This window comes from Cervus elaphus, chromosome 9, assembly GCF_910594005.1.
Source record: "Cervus elaphus chromosome 9, mCerEla1.1, whole genome shotgun sequence".
Taxonomy (NCBI): domain Eukaryota; kingdom Metazoa; phylum Chordata; class Mammalia; order Artiodactyla; family Cervidae; genus Cervus; species Cervus elaphus.
Window position 1 is genome coordinate 10,400,807 of NC_057823.1, and position 13,423 is coordinate 10,414,229.

The 13,423-nt window shown below is 48.0% G+C and overlaps 2 protein-coding genes across 2 annotated transcripts in view; one reads left to right on the plus strand and one right to left on the minus strand.

Moving 5' to 3' along the window:
* C9H19orf44 (chromosome 9 C19orf44 homolog) overlaps positions 1-13,003 on the minus strand; it is a 21,277-nt gene extending 8,274 nt beyond the window's left edge. Inside the window, exons 1-3 of the mRNA XM_043911105.1 lie at positions 12,895-13,003; positions 7,142-7,892; positions 4,763-5,075 (exon numbers count right to left, since the gene is read on the minus strand). Of these exons, the coding sequence (XP_043767040.1) occupies positions 4,763-5,075; positions 7,142-7,892; positions 12,895-12,956 (1,126 nt within the window). The 5' untranslated portion in view covers positions 12,957-13,003. The remainder of the gene's footprint in view (positions 1-4,762; positions 5,076-7,141; positions 7,893-12,894) is intronic.
* Positions 9,254-9,817, plus strand: LOC122699309 (60S ribosomal protein L12-like). Its single transcript, XM_043911103.1, has one exon. The coding sequence runs from the start codon at positions 9,320-9,322 to the stop codon at positions 9,815-9,817; it is 498 nt and encodes a 165-aa protein (XP_043767038.1). The 5' UTR covers positions 9,254-9,319.
* Positions 13,004-13,423: the final 420 nt, after the last annotated feature.

Here is a 13,423-nt window from a genome sequence, read left to right on the forward strand (position 1 = left end):
GCCAGAAGCTTCCCAGCCCCTGGCCTACCCAGAGCGGCTCACAATGCAAAGAGGGAAGCGCAGTGGCAAGTGTGCTTGAGGGAAGAGGGGCGGGCCCTCTGCTGGGAGAGTGGCACCTCATCCTAGGTTCTCATTTAAAGCAAGTTAAGGGCACGGGGGTCCTTCCTGGGGGCTCAGATGGTAAAGAATCTGTCTGCAGTGCAGGAGACCCAGGTTCAATCCCTGGGTTGGGAAGATCCCCTGGAGGAGGGCATGGCAACCCACGCCGGTATTCTTGTCTAGAGAAATACATGGACAGAGGAGCCTGGCGGGCTACAAAGAATTGGGGTCACCCACCTCCCAGAATATTGGAAATAAAAGCAAAAATAAAACAAATGGGACCTAATTAAACTTAAAAGCTTTTGCAAAGGAAACAAAGGAAACTATAAGATGAAAAGACCGCCCTCAGATTGGGAGAAAATAATAGCAAATGAAGAAACAGACAAAGGATTAATCTCAAAAATATACAAGCAACTCCTGCAGCTCAATTCCAGAAAAATAAATGACCCAATCAAAAAATGGGCCAAAGAACTAAACAGACATTTCTCCAAAGAAGACATACAGATGGCTAACAAACACATGAAAAGATGCTCAACATCACTCATTATCAGAGAAATGCAAATCAAAACCACAATGAGGTACCATTACACGCCAGTCAGGATGGCTGCTATCCAAAAGTCTACAAGCAATAAATGCTGGAGAGGGTGTGGAGAAAAGGGAACCCTCTTACACTGTTGGTGGGAATGCAAACTAGTACAGCCACTATGGAGAACAGTGTGGAGATTTCTTAAAAAACTGGAAATAGAACTGCCATATGACCCAGCAATCCCACTCCTGGGCATACACACCGAGGAAACCAGATCTGAAAGAGACACGTGCACCCCAATGTTCATTGCAGCACTGTTTATAATAGCCAGGACATGGAAGCAACCTAGATGCCCATCAGCAGATGAATGGATAAGGAAGCTGTGGTACATATACACCATGGAATATTACTCAGCTATTAAAAAGAATTCATTTGAATCAGTTCTAATGAGATGGATGAAACTGGAGCCCATTATACAGAGTGAAGTAAGCCAGAAAGATAAAGAACATTACAGCATACTAACACATATATATGGGATTTAGAAAGATGGTAATGATAACCCTATATGCAAAACAGAAAAAGAGACACAGATGTACAGAACAGACTTTTGGACTCTGTGGGAGAAGGCGAGGGTGGAATGTTTTGAGAGAACAGCATTGAAACATGTATATTATCTATGGTGAAACAGATCACCAGCCCAGGTTGGATGCATGAGACAAGTGCTCGGGCCTGGTGCACTGGGAAGACCCAGAGGGATCGGGGTAGAGAGGGAGGTGGGAGCGGGTTTCGGGATGGGGAATACATGTAACTCCATGGCTGATTCATGTCAATGTATGACAAAACCCACTACAATATTGTAAAGTAATTAGCCTCCAACTAATAAAAATAAATGGAAAAAAAAAAAAGAACTGGGGTCGCAAAGAATTGGACAGGACTGAGTGACTCACACTTTCACTTTCGTTTCAAGCTCAGGCGAACTGCCCCTCTGTGGTGCCAGCTAGCCAGCTGCCAACGCCTGAAAGCCACGGGTGCAGGTCACTGGAAGAGGAAGGCCCCACGTAGTTCCAGTGCCCCGTCAACCTGTGGGCCTGCTCTTCCCTGGGAGGAGGAAGGCTGACGGGCAGCCAGGGTCAGGAGCAACTCCACCACATGGCTCATTTCATGACTGAAGCACAGAGGCTGTGTGTGTGTGATGCAAGGGGGACGGGGGTGTCCCCACTGCGGGGCCTCAAAACCCAAGCAGGTACATGATCCAACCCCAGCTGAGTTGGGTGGACACTTGGTGGGGCCTCCAAGGTGTCTTAGGAAGGGGCTTCCACGGAGCAGCCTGGCTGGGCTGGAGGGATGAGTCTCCCGGAGGAGGCAGGATGTGACCCGCAATTCTAGGAACAGACAGGGGACAGTCAGCGGGAACAGCTGGAGCAGCGCCCACCACAGGAGGCACAGAGCTGGGGGTGAACGGGAGATGGAAGACTGAGCGGCTCACTCTTTCTGGAAAGGTCAGCTGAGTGCAGTCCCAAACACCAGGCCGCCCCAGCGACGTAAGACCGAAATGAAAGCCCAGCTCATCACTTCAGTGCTGAGGGCTCAGCCCGCCTCTGAGCTCCTCCAACACTGCCAGTTGCCAGCATGTCTGTGTTCACGGACAAGCCTCTGAACGAAGCCATCGTGGCCGGCTTGGGCCAAGGCACCGCAGGAGACCGTGGACTGGCAACGTCACCGTCATGTCGGCCAAGCCCGCCTCTCACAGGCTTACTGTGCGGGAGGCCCTTCTCCCCACGCAGGAGGCACTCCACGTGCACTAGCTCACTGTCGTAGCTCCGCCACATTACAGGCGAGGAAACTGAGACACCAAGAGCCTGAGGCCGTGTGGCCAGAAGGCAGCAGAGCAGGGGTGTCCGCCCCACAGAGTGTGTGCTAGTCACTCAGTCTTATCCGACTCTTGGCGACCCCACGGACTGCAGCCCGCCAGGCTCCTCTGTCCACGGAATTCTGGCAAGAATACTAGAGCAGGTTGCCATTCCCTTCCCCAGGGGATCTTCCCGACCCAGGGATCAAACACGGGTCTCCCACATCACAGGCAGGTTCTTTACGGTCTGAGCCACCAGGGAAGCCCCCACCCCAGGTGGGCTGGACCCCCAAACTCAGACTTGTCCTCACCACTCCTTGCTGCCTTCCTCTCTTGAAGCTGCATCTGGAGGGGAAGGTGGGGTCTGGACACGGAGGGGGCCCCTCCCAGCCAGGAGCGGGGGCTGAGGGGCAGCCTGGAGGGGTGGTCAGGGAGGGCCAGAACCCGGGTCTGGCGTTCCTGTCGGTTGCCACGTCAGCCAACCCTGACTCTCACAGGCTTCCTGTGCAGGTACGCCCACCTTCTCATCCACACCCACAGGGCTAGCCAGGACACCCATCACCATCTCCTCGGGCCTGAAGACCTGAGCCAACAGCAGTGAGGTGCCACATGGCATCCGGCAGATGGTGGCCCCCGAGGGGGCTCCAAGGGGGCTTTCTCGCACCCTCAAGCCCCTCCCCCTGCACAGGGAGGGGTCTTTGGATGGCTGTGCTTCTCCTCCCTGCCCCTACATCATGGTGCCTTAGCATCTTAGATTTTTTTTGTGGGGGGGCAGGGGCACACCATGCAGCCTGTGGGATCTTAGTTCCTTGACCAGGGACTGAACCTGTGACCCTGCAGTGAAAGTGCAGAGTCTTAACCACTGGACCACCAAGGAAGTCCCTCACCTTGAATATTTTGAGCTGCAGGAATCTGAGACACAGAAGGGGCTGCAAGGACTCCCTGACCTCCTCCGAAGCAGGTCGTAAGACCCTGAGGTAAGACTCACCTTCCCTTTACCTGGGGGAAAGGAGCATCCTTATGTCCTAGATGGGGGGAGCTGAACCACCCCCACTAGCAGGCTTTGCTACATCTCCCGTCATCTACTGCCATCCTTCTATCACATTCTCCCAGGACTCTCCACTGCTTATCACACCTAGCAGGAGGCATCACCATTTCTTTACATTTTCATTTCCTCATGAAGGCTCCTGGGTCACATAAAACTTATATGAAATACTTATTGAATCTCAGAATGCTCTTCTCCTGTTAACCTGTCTTTGGTTACAGAGCCCCAGCCGAGAACTTAAAAGGACACAGGGGAAAAGCTAATTCTCCTCCCCTACCACTGATTCACAGGCTAAAGATTATCCCAGCACCTGGGACCTGGGGGCAGGGGCGGGGCAAGTTTGCGTGTTTGTCATCGTGCTCCTGACACCATCACGCCTGGCACCTGCTGGCAAACAGCAGGCACTCAACCCAGTTATTTAACTGGGTTTTGATGGTAAGGAAACCGCAGAGGGGAGAAATCCATGTTGGCTGCCCATCTTTTCTTTCTGCTCTTTTCTTAAAAACATACAGTATTAAAACTCATGTTGGGGACTTCCCTGATGGTCCAGTGGTTAAGAATCCGCCTTCCCGGCTATACGCCAATACAACATAAAATTTTTTTCTTTTTTAAAAAGAAAAGATCTGAGGAGTTCATTAAGGAGAAGAAGAAAAAAAAAAAAAGAATCCACCCTGGCTTCCAGCGCAGGGGATGCGAGTTCGATCCCTGGTCAGGGAACGAAGACCCTGGCCACCGCTACAAAGACCCAGCACAGCCAAAAATAAAAAATAAACAAGTACATAAAAAATCATGTTGAATGATGGTGAAACAACAAAAATGTCTCTGACTGCTTAGAGGCTGGTTTCGTTTTCTGCATTTAAAAAGGAAAGGAAGCACACTTCTCTTTTACAACAAGGAAAACTTTCTCTCATATGAGGCTCTAGGAGGATTTGCTTTCACTCTGTCACTGGGCAGGGTCACTAAATGAAGACTTTAAAGATAGAACAGGGACTTCCCTGGCGGTCCAGTGGTTAAGACTGCATTTCAGACACACGGATGCAGGGGGTCAGGGAACTAAGAGCCCCCATGCCCCAAGGGGAGAAAGAAATCTGACTTGGCCCCTCAACTAGGAAAGAGGGTGTGGAAAAGCTGAGAGTGCCTTGCACCCCTCATGATAATACCCTGTGACCACCACGCTGGGGACCTAAAGGCGGTCCCGCCCTCCCTGCCCAGCGTGACAACTCTGCCCAGGGATGAGGGCTACCGTTCAGACTGTCATCGGTGGCTTCTGAGGGAGGCTCCTCCTGGGGCCCAGGCTCGCTCCTTCTCAGGGAGGATGAGAGCTCGTCGTCCCCCGCGGTCGAGGGTGCTGACTCCGGAAAGGCACCAGGGATGGAAAGCGACACCGTGTGGGAGGCAGACGTGTGCATCTGTGGGGAGCGAGTTCTCAAGCCGGCACCGCGAAGGGTCCCATCTGCTGACCGTGAGGTTGACAGCCATGAAGTGGGGAAGGGCTTTGAGCTGGGAAGATCCTTGATAGGCCGTGAAAGGGCCCTCGGTGGAGTTGGGATTTCATCCTACGTGGGTGGAAACAAAAGAAGGGAAATTAACCAAACATATGCTAAGTCCTGATCAAGCGACATTGGGGTTGGTGGACAGTGTGAGACCTCATGATGACCGTTAACCGCTCTCTGCCCCTTTCTCCCTTCTCCCCTCATCTATGGAAGTTGAGGGACAACATTTAGGCAAGAGAATCTGGGATTAGAAATACTCAGAAGTATTGCTTGGCTTTCAAATCGTGTCTGACTCTTTGCAAGCCCAGGGACTGTAGCCTACTGGCCTCCTCAGTCAAATGGGATTTCCCAGGCAAGAATGCTGGAGTGGGTTGCCACTTCCTTCTCCAGGGGATCTTCCTGACCCAGGGGTTGAACCCACGATGCCTGCTTGACTGGAGAAAGAAATGGTGACCCACTCTAGTATTTTTGCCTGGGAAATCCCATGGACAGAGTGGCTTGGTGGGCGACAGTCCACAGGGATTGCAAAGAGTCAGACAAACTTAGTCACAAGAGTGACTAAGCAAAATTGGCCAAAGTACCTCTTCTGTAATTTCCCTTAATAACAAGTGTTGGTGAAGATGTGGAGAAATTGGGACCCTCATACACTGCTGATGGGTATGTAAAACAGTGCAGCCACTGTGGGAAACAGTTTGTCTGTTCCTCAATTAAGTACACACAGACTTACTATAGGACACAACAGCTCTGCTCCTAGGAAAAACCCAAAGAATTGAAAACTGGGACTCAAACAGATACTTGTAACACTATTCACAATTGCCAAAAGGTGGAAACATCCCAGATGTCCATCAGTGGATGAGTGGATAAACACAATGTGGTCCACCCACAAATGGAACATTACTCAGCCATAAAAAGGAATGAAGCATTGACGCATGCTACAACGTGAGTGAACCCCAAAAGCATCATGCTAAGGGAAAGAAACTGGACACAAAAGGTCACAGGTTGTATGATTCCACTGGAGAAATGTCCAGAACAGGCAAACCCATGGAGACAGAAAGCAGATTAGTGGTTATTAGGGTCTGGAAGACAGGAAACAGGGAGTGATTACTTGGTGCACGTGTCCATGCTAAATCACTTCAGTCATGTCAACTCTTTGTGACCCTATGGACTGTAGCCCACCAGGCTCCTCTGTCCACAACATTCTCCAGGCAGGAATACTGGAGTGGGTTGCCCTGCCCTCCTCCAGGGTATCTTCCCGACCCAGGGATCAAACCTGCATCTCCTGTGACTCCTGCATTGTAGGCAGATTCTTTACCACTGAGCCAACAGGGAAGACTGATAGTAATCAGTAACGTTTACTTTTGGGAGGATGGAAATGTTTTGGAATGAAACAGGTGGCAGTTATACAACATTGTTGAATGTACTAAATGCCACTGAATTGTTCATTTTTAATAGGTTAATTTTAGGTTATAGGAATTGCACCTCAATTTAAAAAAAAAAAAAAATGGAAATGGAGCCTTCCCAAGTTAGTGATTCCCATATGGTACAACCAGCAAGCGGGCGTAGGTCACCAATGGCAGTGATCACGGCTGGGGTCGGATCAGTCATACAAAGTGCCGTCCTGTGGGGTATACAGTTACCAGCTCCACATAGTGCAAAACTACCTGACATGTCCGAAATCCAATCCCTTACAGAGCAGACCAGGAGTGGGTCCCCGTGATTGGCTGAAACCCAACCCTTCCTCATCCAACACTCTCTCAAGTAGCTTATGGGTGATGGCGCTCATCAAAAGACTCTAGTGCTATGACATAAAGGTACAAATGCAAAGTTTTAACACAAGTACAAAATATATAAGTGCAAAATGCAGGGATGTCCCTGGTGGTCCAGTGGTTAAGAATCCACCTTGCAATGCAGGGGATGGATGCAGGTTCGATTCCTGGTTGGGGAATTAAGATCCCACATGCCACAGAGTAACTTGTGTTGCCAACTACTGAGCCCAAGAGCTCCGGAGCCGTGTGCTGGAACTAGAGTCCCCGCACCACAAGGGAAGATCCCACGTGCCACAACTAAGACCTGATGCAGCCAAATAAATAAATAAAAAATAAAAATGGATAAGTACAGGCAAACCTTACCGAGGCTAGTTTTGTTTGTTCTTTCTCGCTGGCTTTGGTGCTGGTGAAACCCTGATTGGTGGGTGTTTCTTTTTCCCTGGAAGATTCTATCAAGCTCCCTAGCAACTCTTTCATTTCCTCTTCATCACTGTCTGGAGAATCCAGTGTTCTAGGGGGTTGTCTCTCCTTGGGTCTTTGAGCATCCCTCTCCTTCCCAGCCTGGGCTTCCACAGGTATCTTTTCCACCCCTGCTTCTCTCTTCTTTAGAAACCTACTGGCCTTCCCACTCGGCATGTCTGTCTCAGGGACAGGGATTTCAAGGGCCTGTTCCAGGGAGGGTTGTCCTGAGTTCTGTGAAGAAAGGTCAGCTGTCCTCCTGGGGCGAGTTCCCTCTGCTCTGCTAGGGAGCCAGTCCTCGGGTTCTGCTTCTGACGGACCCGTCCGCACCTTCCGATTCCTGATCTTGCTCTCTATCTGAGCCAGCTTCGTGAGCGCCGCGTTGGCCCTGACCTTGGAGGCAGTGGTTGACGGTCTATTTGAAGAGCGCCAGGGCTCACTCCCCAGGACAGCATTGTCTTTCGGCACGAAGTGTTTTCCACCCAGAGTCTGGTTTCTTTTTAAAAATCTGCTGGGACCGGGTGCTATTTTGGTAAGACTTCTACTGATACCAGAGTTCCGCATGTCCTCCATCTTTGAGTCTTCTAAGGAAATATCACTGAGGTCGCCAAAGATGTCACGCACAGGATGGCTGGGTTTTCTTATCGAAGCCATTCTAGGGAGTAAAGACAGAAAACTTAAGAATCAGAACACCTGATGTTCATACTGCCAGTTCAGATCTCTCAACACCTCCCACCACTTGGGAGAGACCACATCCCCTTTTACCATCTGGCCAGAGCCGCCCCTCCAAGCCTGATGACCATCAGGAAAATAAGACACCTGGGACTTCCCTGGTGGTACAGTGGATAAGAATCCGCCTGCCAGTGCAGGGGACACAGGTTCGATCCCTGGTCCAGGAAGATTCCAGATGCCACAGAGTAACTAAGCCCGAGCACCACAAGTTCTGAAGCCTGTGTGCCCTAGAGTGTGTGTTCCACAAGAGAAGCCACCCCAATGAAAAGCCCATGCACCGCAACAAAGAGTAGCCCCCACTTGCTGCAACTAGAGAAAGCCCTGGAGCAGCAACTAAGACCCAGGGCAGCCAAAAAATAAATGAAAAATATATAAATAAGACACCTGGTATGTTACCACTGAATTACCCTTTAGGGCCAGGTATTAAGTGACACACGCTACATATTAAAGACAAAAGTCAGCGATTCTCAGGCCCCAGAAGGATGCCTGGTACTCCACTCAGAACTGCGGTATCTCATTTAACCCTCACTCGACTCTGTGAGTTGGTTATTGTCATCCCTCTCTCATAGAGGAGAGGAAGGAAATGAAGGCTCCAGCAGGTTAGGTCCTGATCAGTGAGTTGTTATTGTTGTTTAGTTGCTAAGTCGTGTCTGTTTCTTTGAGACCCCATGGACTGCAGCACGCCAGGCTTCCCTGTTCTTCACTGTTACCCAGTTTACTCAAACTCATGTCCATTGAGTCAGTGATGCCATCCAACCATCTCATCCTCTGTCGCCCCCTTCTCCTGCCCTCAATCTTTCCCAGCATCAGGGTCTTTTCCAGTGAGTTGTCTTTTCGCATCAGGTGGCAAAAGTATTAGAGTTTCACCATCAGTTCTTCCAATGAATACTCAGAGTTGATTTCCTTTAAGATTGACTGATTTGATCTCCTTGCAGTCCAAGGGACTTTCAAGAGTCTTCTCTAGCACCACAGTTCAAAAGCATCACCTCTTTGGCACTCAGCCTTCTTTATGGTCCAACTCTCACATCTGTATGTGACTACTGGAAAAACCATAGCTTTGGCTGTATGACCAGTGAGTAGTAGAGCCAAATTCAGAGCTTAGGCTGATTCCAAAGATCTCACTCACCCCCAGAGTTCTTTACTGTCTCTCCAGCTGCCCCACTTCAACTCCGAGTCAGTCCTACTCCCCAGTTGCACCCCAAGTCCAGTCTCCTCCTTTATCCAATTGTCCTCAGTTCTCTCAAAAAAACAGACCTGTTGAGCTTTTGGCTTTCAGCTCGGAGGAGCCCAAGGTGCAACTTTTGTCGGTCATCCTGAATCCAGGTTCATCCGACACAAGCCGCCTCCACCATGCTGCCTAAGTTTGACCCCAACGAGATCAAAATTGCGTACCTGAAGTGCACCAGTGGGGAGGTCGGTGCCACGTCTGCCCTGGCCCCCAAGATCAGCCCCCTGGGTCTGTCTCCAAAAAAGGTCAGTGATGACATCACCAAGGCAACTGGTGATTGGAAGGGTCTGAGGATTATAGTGAAACTGACCATTCAGAACAGACAAGCCCAGATTGAGGTGGCACCTTCTGCTTTTGCCCTGATCATCGAAGCCCTCAAGGAACCACCAAAGGACAGAAAGAAGCAGAAAAACATTAAGCACAGTGGAAACATCACTTTTGATGAGATTGTCGACACTGCCCGGCAGATGTGGCATCGGTCTCTAGCTAGAGAACTTTCTGGAACCATTAAAGCGATCCTGGGGACAGCTCAGTCTGTGGGCTGCGATGTTGATGGCCGCCACCCTTATGACATCATAGATGATATTAACAGTGGTGTGGTGGAGTACCCAGCTAGTTAAGAACGGCAAAGGAAAAAGAAAAAGAAAGGATTATTTGACAACCAAAAAAAGAAAAAGAGCTGCTGAGAGCCTGCCCTGGTAGTCCAGTGGTTAAGACTCCACACTCCCAATGCAGGAGGCCCGGGATTCAACCCTTGGTCAAGGAACTAAGATCCTGCATGCCACACAGTGAGGCTAAGTAAATAAAAATAGTTTTAAAAATTGGCTGTACTATTTTTTTAAGTTGTTTTTGAAATTCAGTCTATATGTTTAATGAGCTCCCAAGAAGTCTTATTTTACTTAGTATAAGAACCAGTGCCACCAAAAAAAAAAAAAAAGAACCAGTGCCCTGGGAGCAGGACTAGGGGCTTTGGACAGACAGGCCGCCCTCTCCTCCCATCCTGCACAATATGTCAGCCGTGTGTTGTGCGTGTGTGCTAGTGTACATTTTTCTGGGGAGAAGGGCCTGAGTTTTCATTGTATTCTCAGAGTTCTCGTGTACCCCTGAAAGAATACGAACAATCCATTGAAAGATTTACCAAGGTTTCAAAAGATTTTAAAGACTTGGGGAAAAAATGGCATGGGTGGGTGTCTGCTGCAGGCCCTTTAGTGAGGAACGTGGCAATGGTCATGAAAATGTGAAATGCACAGAACCATGACCCCACAATTCCACATCTGGGAATTTACCTACAATTACATTCTCAAAGTCACATAGAGATGTCCAAGGAATGTCTTGGCAGCATTATTTGTACTGATCAGAAACACAGGTCCAGTGAGGTCCAGATAACCACAGGCACACAACAGAATATTAGGCAGCCATTAATGGAAGGGGGAAAATCTGTGTGCATAACATCTCCAGCATAATGGTCTGTGAGGCAGAAAAGACGAGCTGTAGAACCATGCCTCAGCTCCATACTGTTTGAATGGTGGGACTTGCCTGGTGGTCCACTGGTTAAGACTTTGTGCTTCCAACGCAGAGGGCACAGGTTCAACCCCTGATCAGAGAACTAAAATCCCACATCCTGAACAGTGGAGCCAAAAAGAAAAAAGAAAAATACTGTTTGAATGTTCTACCAAGACTGTATCTGTTACTTTTATTAAAAAACAAAAAAGTACTGTGAGACCCAAAAAAGCCTTTTCCCCCCTCTCTATCCACTTGGAAAACTACTTTATTAGGATTATCAGAATAAATAGAGGACAGTCAGTTATTTGAATTTCAGATAAACAGCAAATAATTTTTAAAAATTAAGTATGACCCAAATATTTTAAGGTAAAATGTTCTGAACATTTTATACTAAAAAGCATTGTGTTCCAAATATCTTTATATTAAAAAATCATGTTTATCTGAAATTGAAATTCAACTGGGTGTCCAGTATTCTGAGTTGTTAAACTTGGCAACTCTACATCTTATGCACCTTTTAAAGCTGAGTTCAAATATTTTGTGCAAGGCAAAGCATTTAACCCAGTCCCGAAGATTCTGGACAAGAATGAATTATTTTTATTATCTCACTGTCTGTTTCTCTGATGGGTGTGCTTGCTTTCTTATCCCCATCTTAACAATTCATATACTAAGAGTGCCCAACATAGGCCTAACCACAGGGGTCAGTGAATGGAAAACCACACAGAATTCCTAGTGGGAGCGACCCTGGTCAGGTTACTTAACCACTCTGTGCCTCAGTTTGCTCATCTGTAAAAAGGGAATAAGAGGATTCCTGTGTTCCTCACAGGAATCCCATGTTCAGTATGGGGCACGGAATAAGCATACAATAAAATTTAGACAGCTGTCATGATGGTATTGGGGGGGCTTCCCAAGTGGCTCAGTGGTAAAGAATCTGCCTTCCAATGCAGGAGATGCAGGTTCAACCCCTGGGTGGGGAAGATTCCTTGGAGAAGGAAATGGCAACCCACTCCAGTATTCTTGCCTGGGAAGTCCTATGGACAAAGGAGCCTGACAGGCTACAGTCCATGGGGTCGGGAAAGAGTCGGACACGACTTAGTAACTAAAGAAAACAATAACAATGACAGTATTTGGACTACCTGCTTAACGGGCTAACTTTTAGCTGCAGGGACACGGTGAAGGGGAAGTGGAAAGCGCTGGAACAACATCAACAGCTATCTCTGTGAATATTTTTGTAGTTAAGGCTCCAGGCCATTCCATGCTGGTCAGAGGGCAAGCCTGACCCGCAGGGCAGGTTTTCTGGCATCTAGTTCTTCTGAAAGGTTTAAAATAAATAAACAAACTATTAAAAAAAAAACTTTTTTTTTAAGGAGGGGGGAATTTCTCTGGTGGCCTAGTGGTTAGGATTCCAGGGGGTGGGATTCAGTCCCTGATCCGGGAAGTGATATCCTGCAAGCCCCATAGATCAGCCAAAAAAAAAAGAATTAAAAAAAGAAATTAATGTTTAAAAGGGTAAATTTCATGTTATGTACACTTTACCACAACTAAAATAGATAGGTATTTTTTAATTAAAATTTTTTTATTGAAGTATAGTTGATTTACAATATTGTGTTAGCTTCAGAAACATGTATTTTTTTGGTAAAAACACATTGTAAACTCACAATTAAAAATAAACCAATAGGCAAAATATATGAACTGATATTTCACACAAAAAAATACACAAATGGCCAATAAGCATGTAATAAGATGCTCAACATCATCCATGAGGGGAATTCAAATTAAAGCCACTATGAGATCCCACTTCACACCCACTAGAGAGACCTGTAATCAAAAGTACAGAAATGAACACGTGGTTGGTGAGGATGTGAAGATATTAGATAGAACCTTCATACCCCTTGGAAGAGACTGTAAAACGATGCAACTGCCAACCTGGAAAACACTCTGGTAGGTCCTCAAAAAGTTAAACATAGTTACCATAGGACCCAGGAATTTCAATCCCGTTCAGCCCAAGATAACTGAAATGTAACAGTTCTTATTCATAATACACAAAAACTGGCAACAACCCAAACAGCCATTAACTAGTGAATGGATGAGAACTATTCAGTAATAAAAAAGAACAAATAATGAAGCACACAACATGCACACGTGTCAAACACACCACACTAAGTGAAAATACCATATGATGCAAAAAACCACACACCCTATTATTCCAGTTACAAGGACTGTCCAGAAAAGGCAAATCCACAAACTCACAAAGCCCATCGGTGGTTGCCTGGGACTGCGGGTGGTAGCAGGGATGGAGACATACACTTGGGGTGACCCACAAGTTCGAAAGCTGGATGGCGGTGATGTTTGCACCATTTGGTAAATTTTTAGTAAAATAACGGAATTGTAAGCTTAAAAGGGGTGAATTGTACCGTATGTAGATGAGTTATCAATAAAGCTGTTAAAAAATAAACCAATTTTTGAAAATAGGGGCGCCCCTCAGACCAGCGGGTTGTTCCCCAAGGCCTGGAGCGACCCACATTGGACCATCTCTCCAGTGCGCCTCAGACGGCGAAACTGAGGCTTGAGGCCCCTGAACCGCCCTCCTGCTGCCCGACCTACTCAGCTCCGGAGCGCGGCCCGTTTCCCTCAAATCCTCTCCCGACCCCAGGCATCAAGCCCGGCCGCCGCCCAGCCAACCCCGCCAACCTCCTCCCGCGAAGTCCTTCCGCGGAGGCTGCCGC

What these genes read in the sequence shown, in the direction of transcription:
- LOC122699309 (XM_043911103.1), top strand. Translation starts at nt 9,320, where the DNA reads ATGCTGCCTAAGTTTGACCCCAACGAGATCAAAATTGCGTACCTGAAG.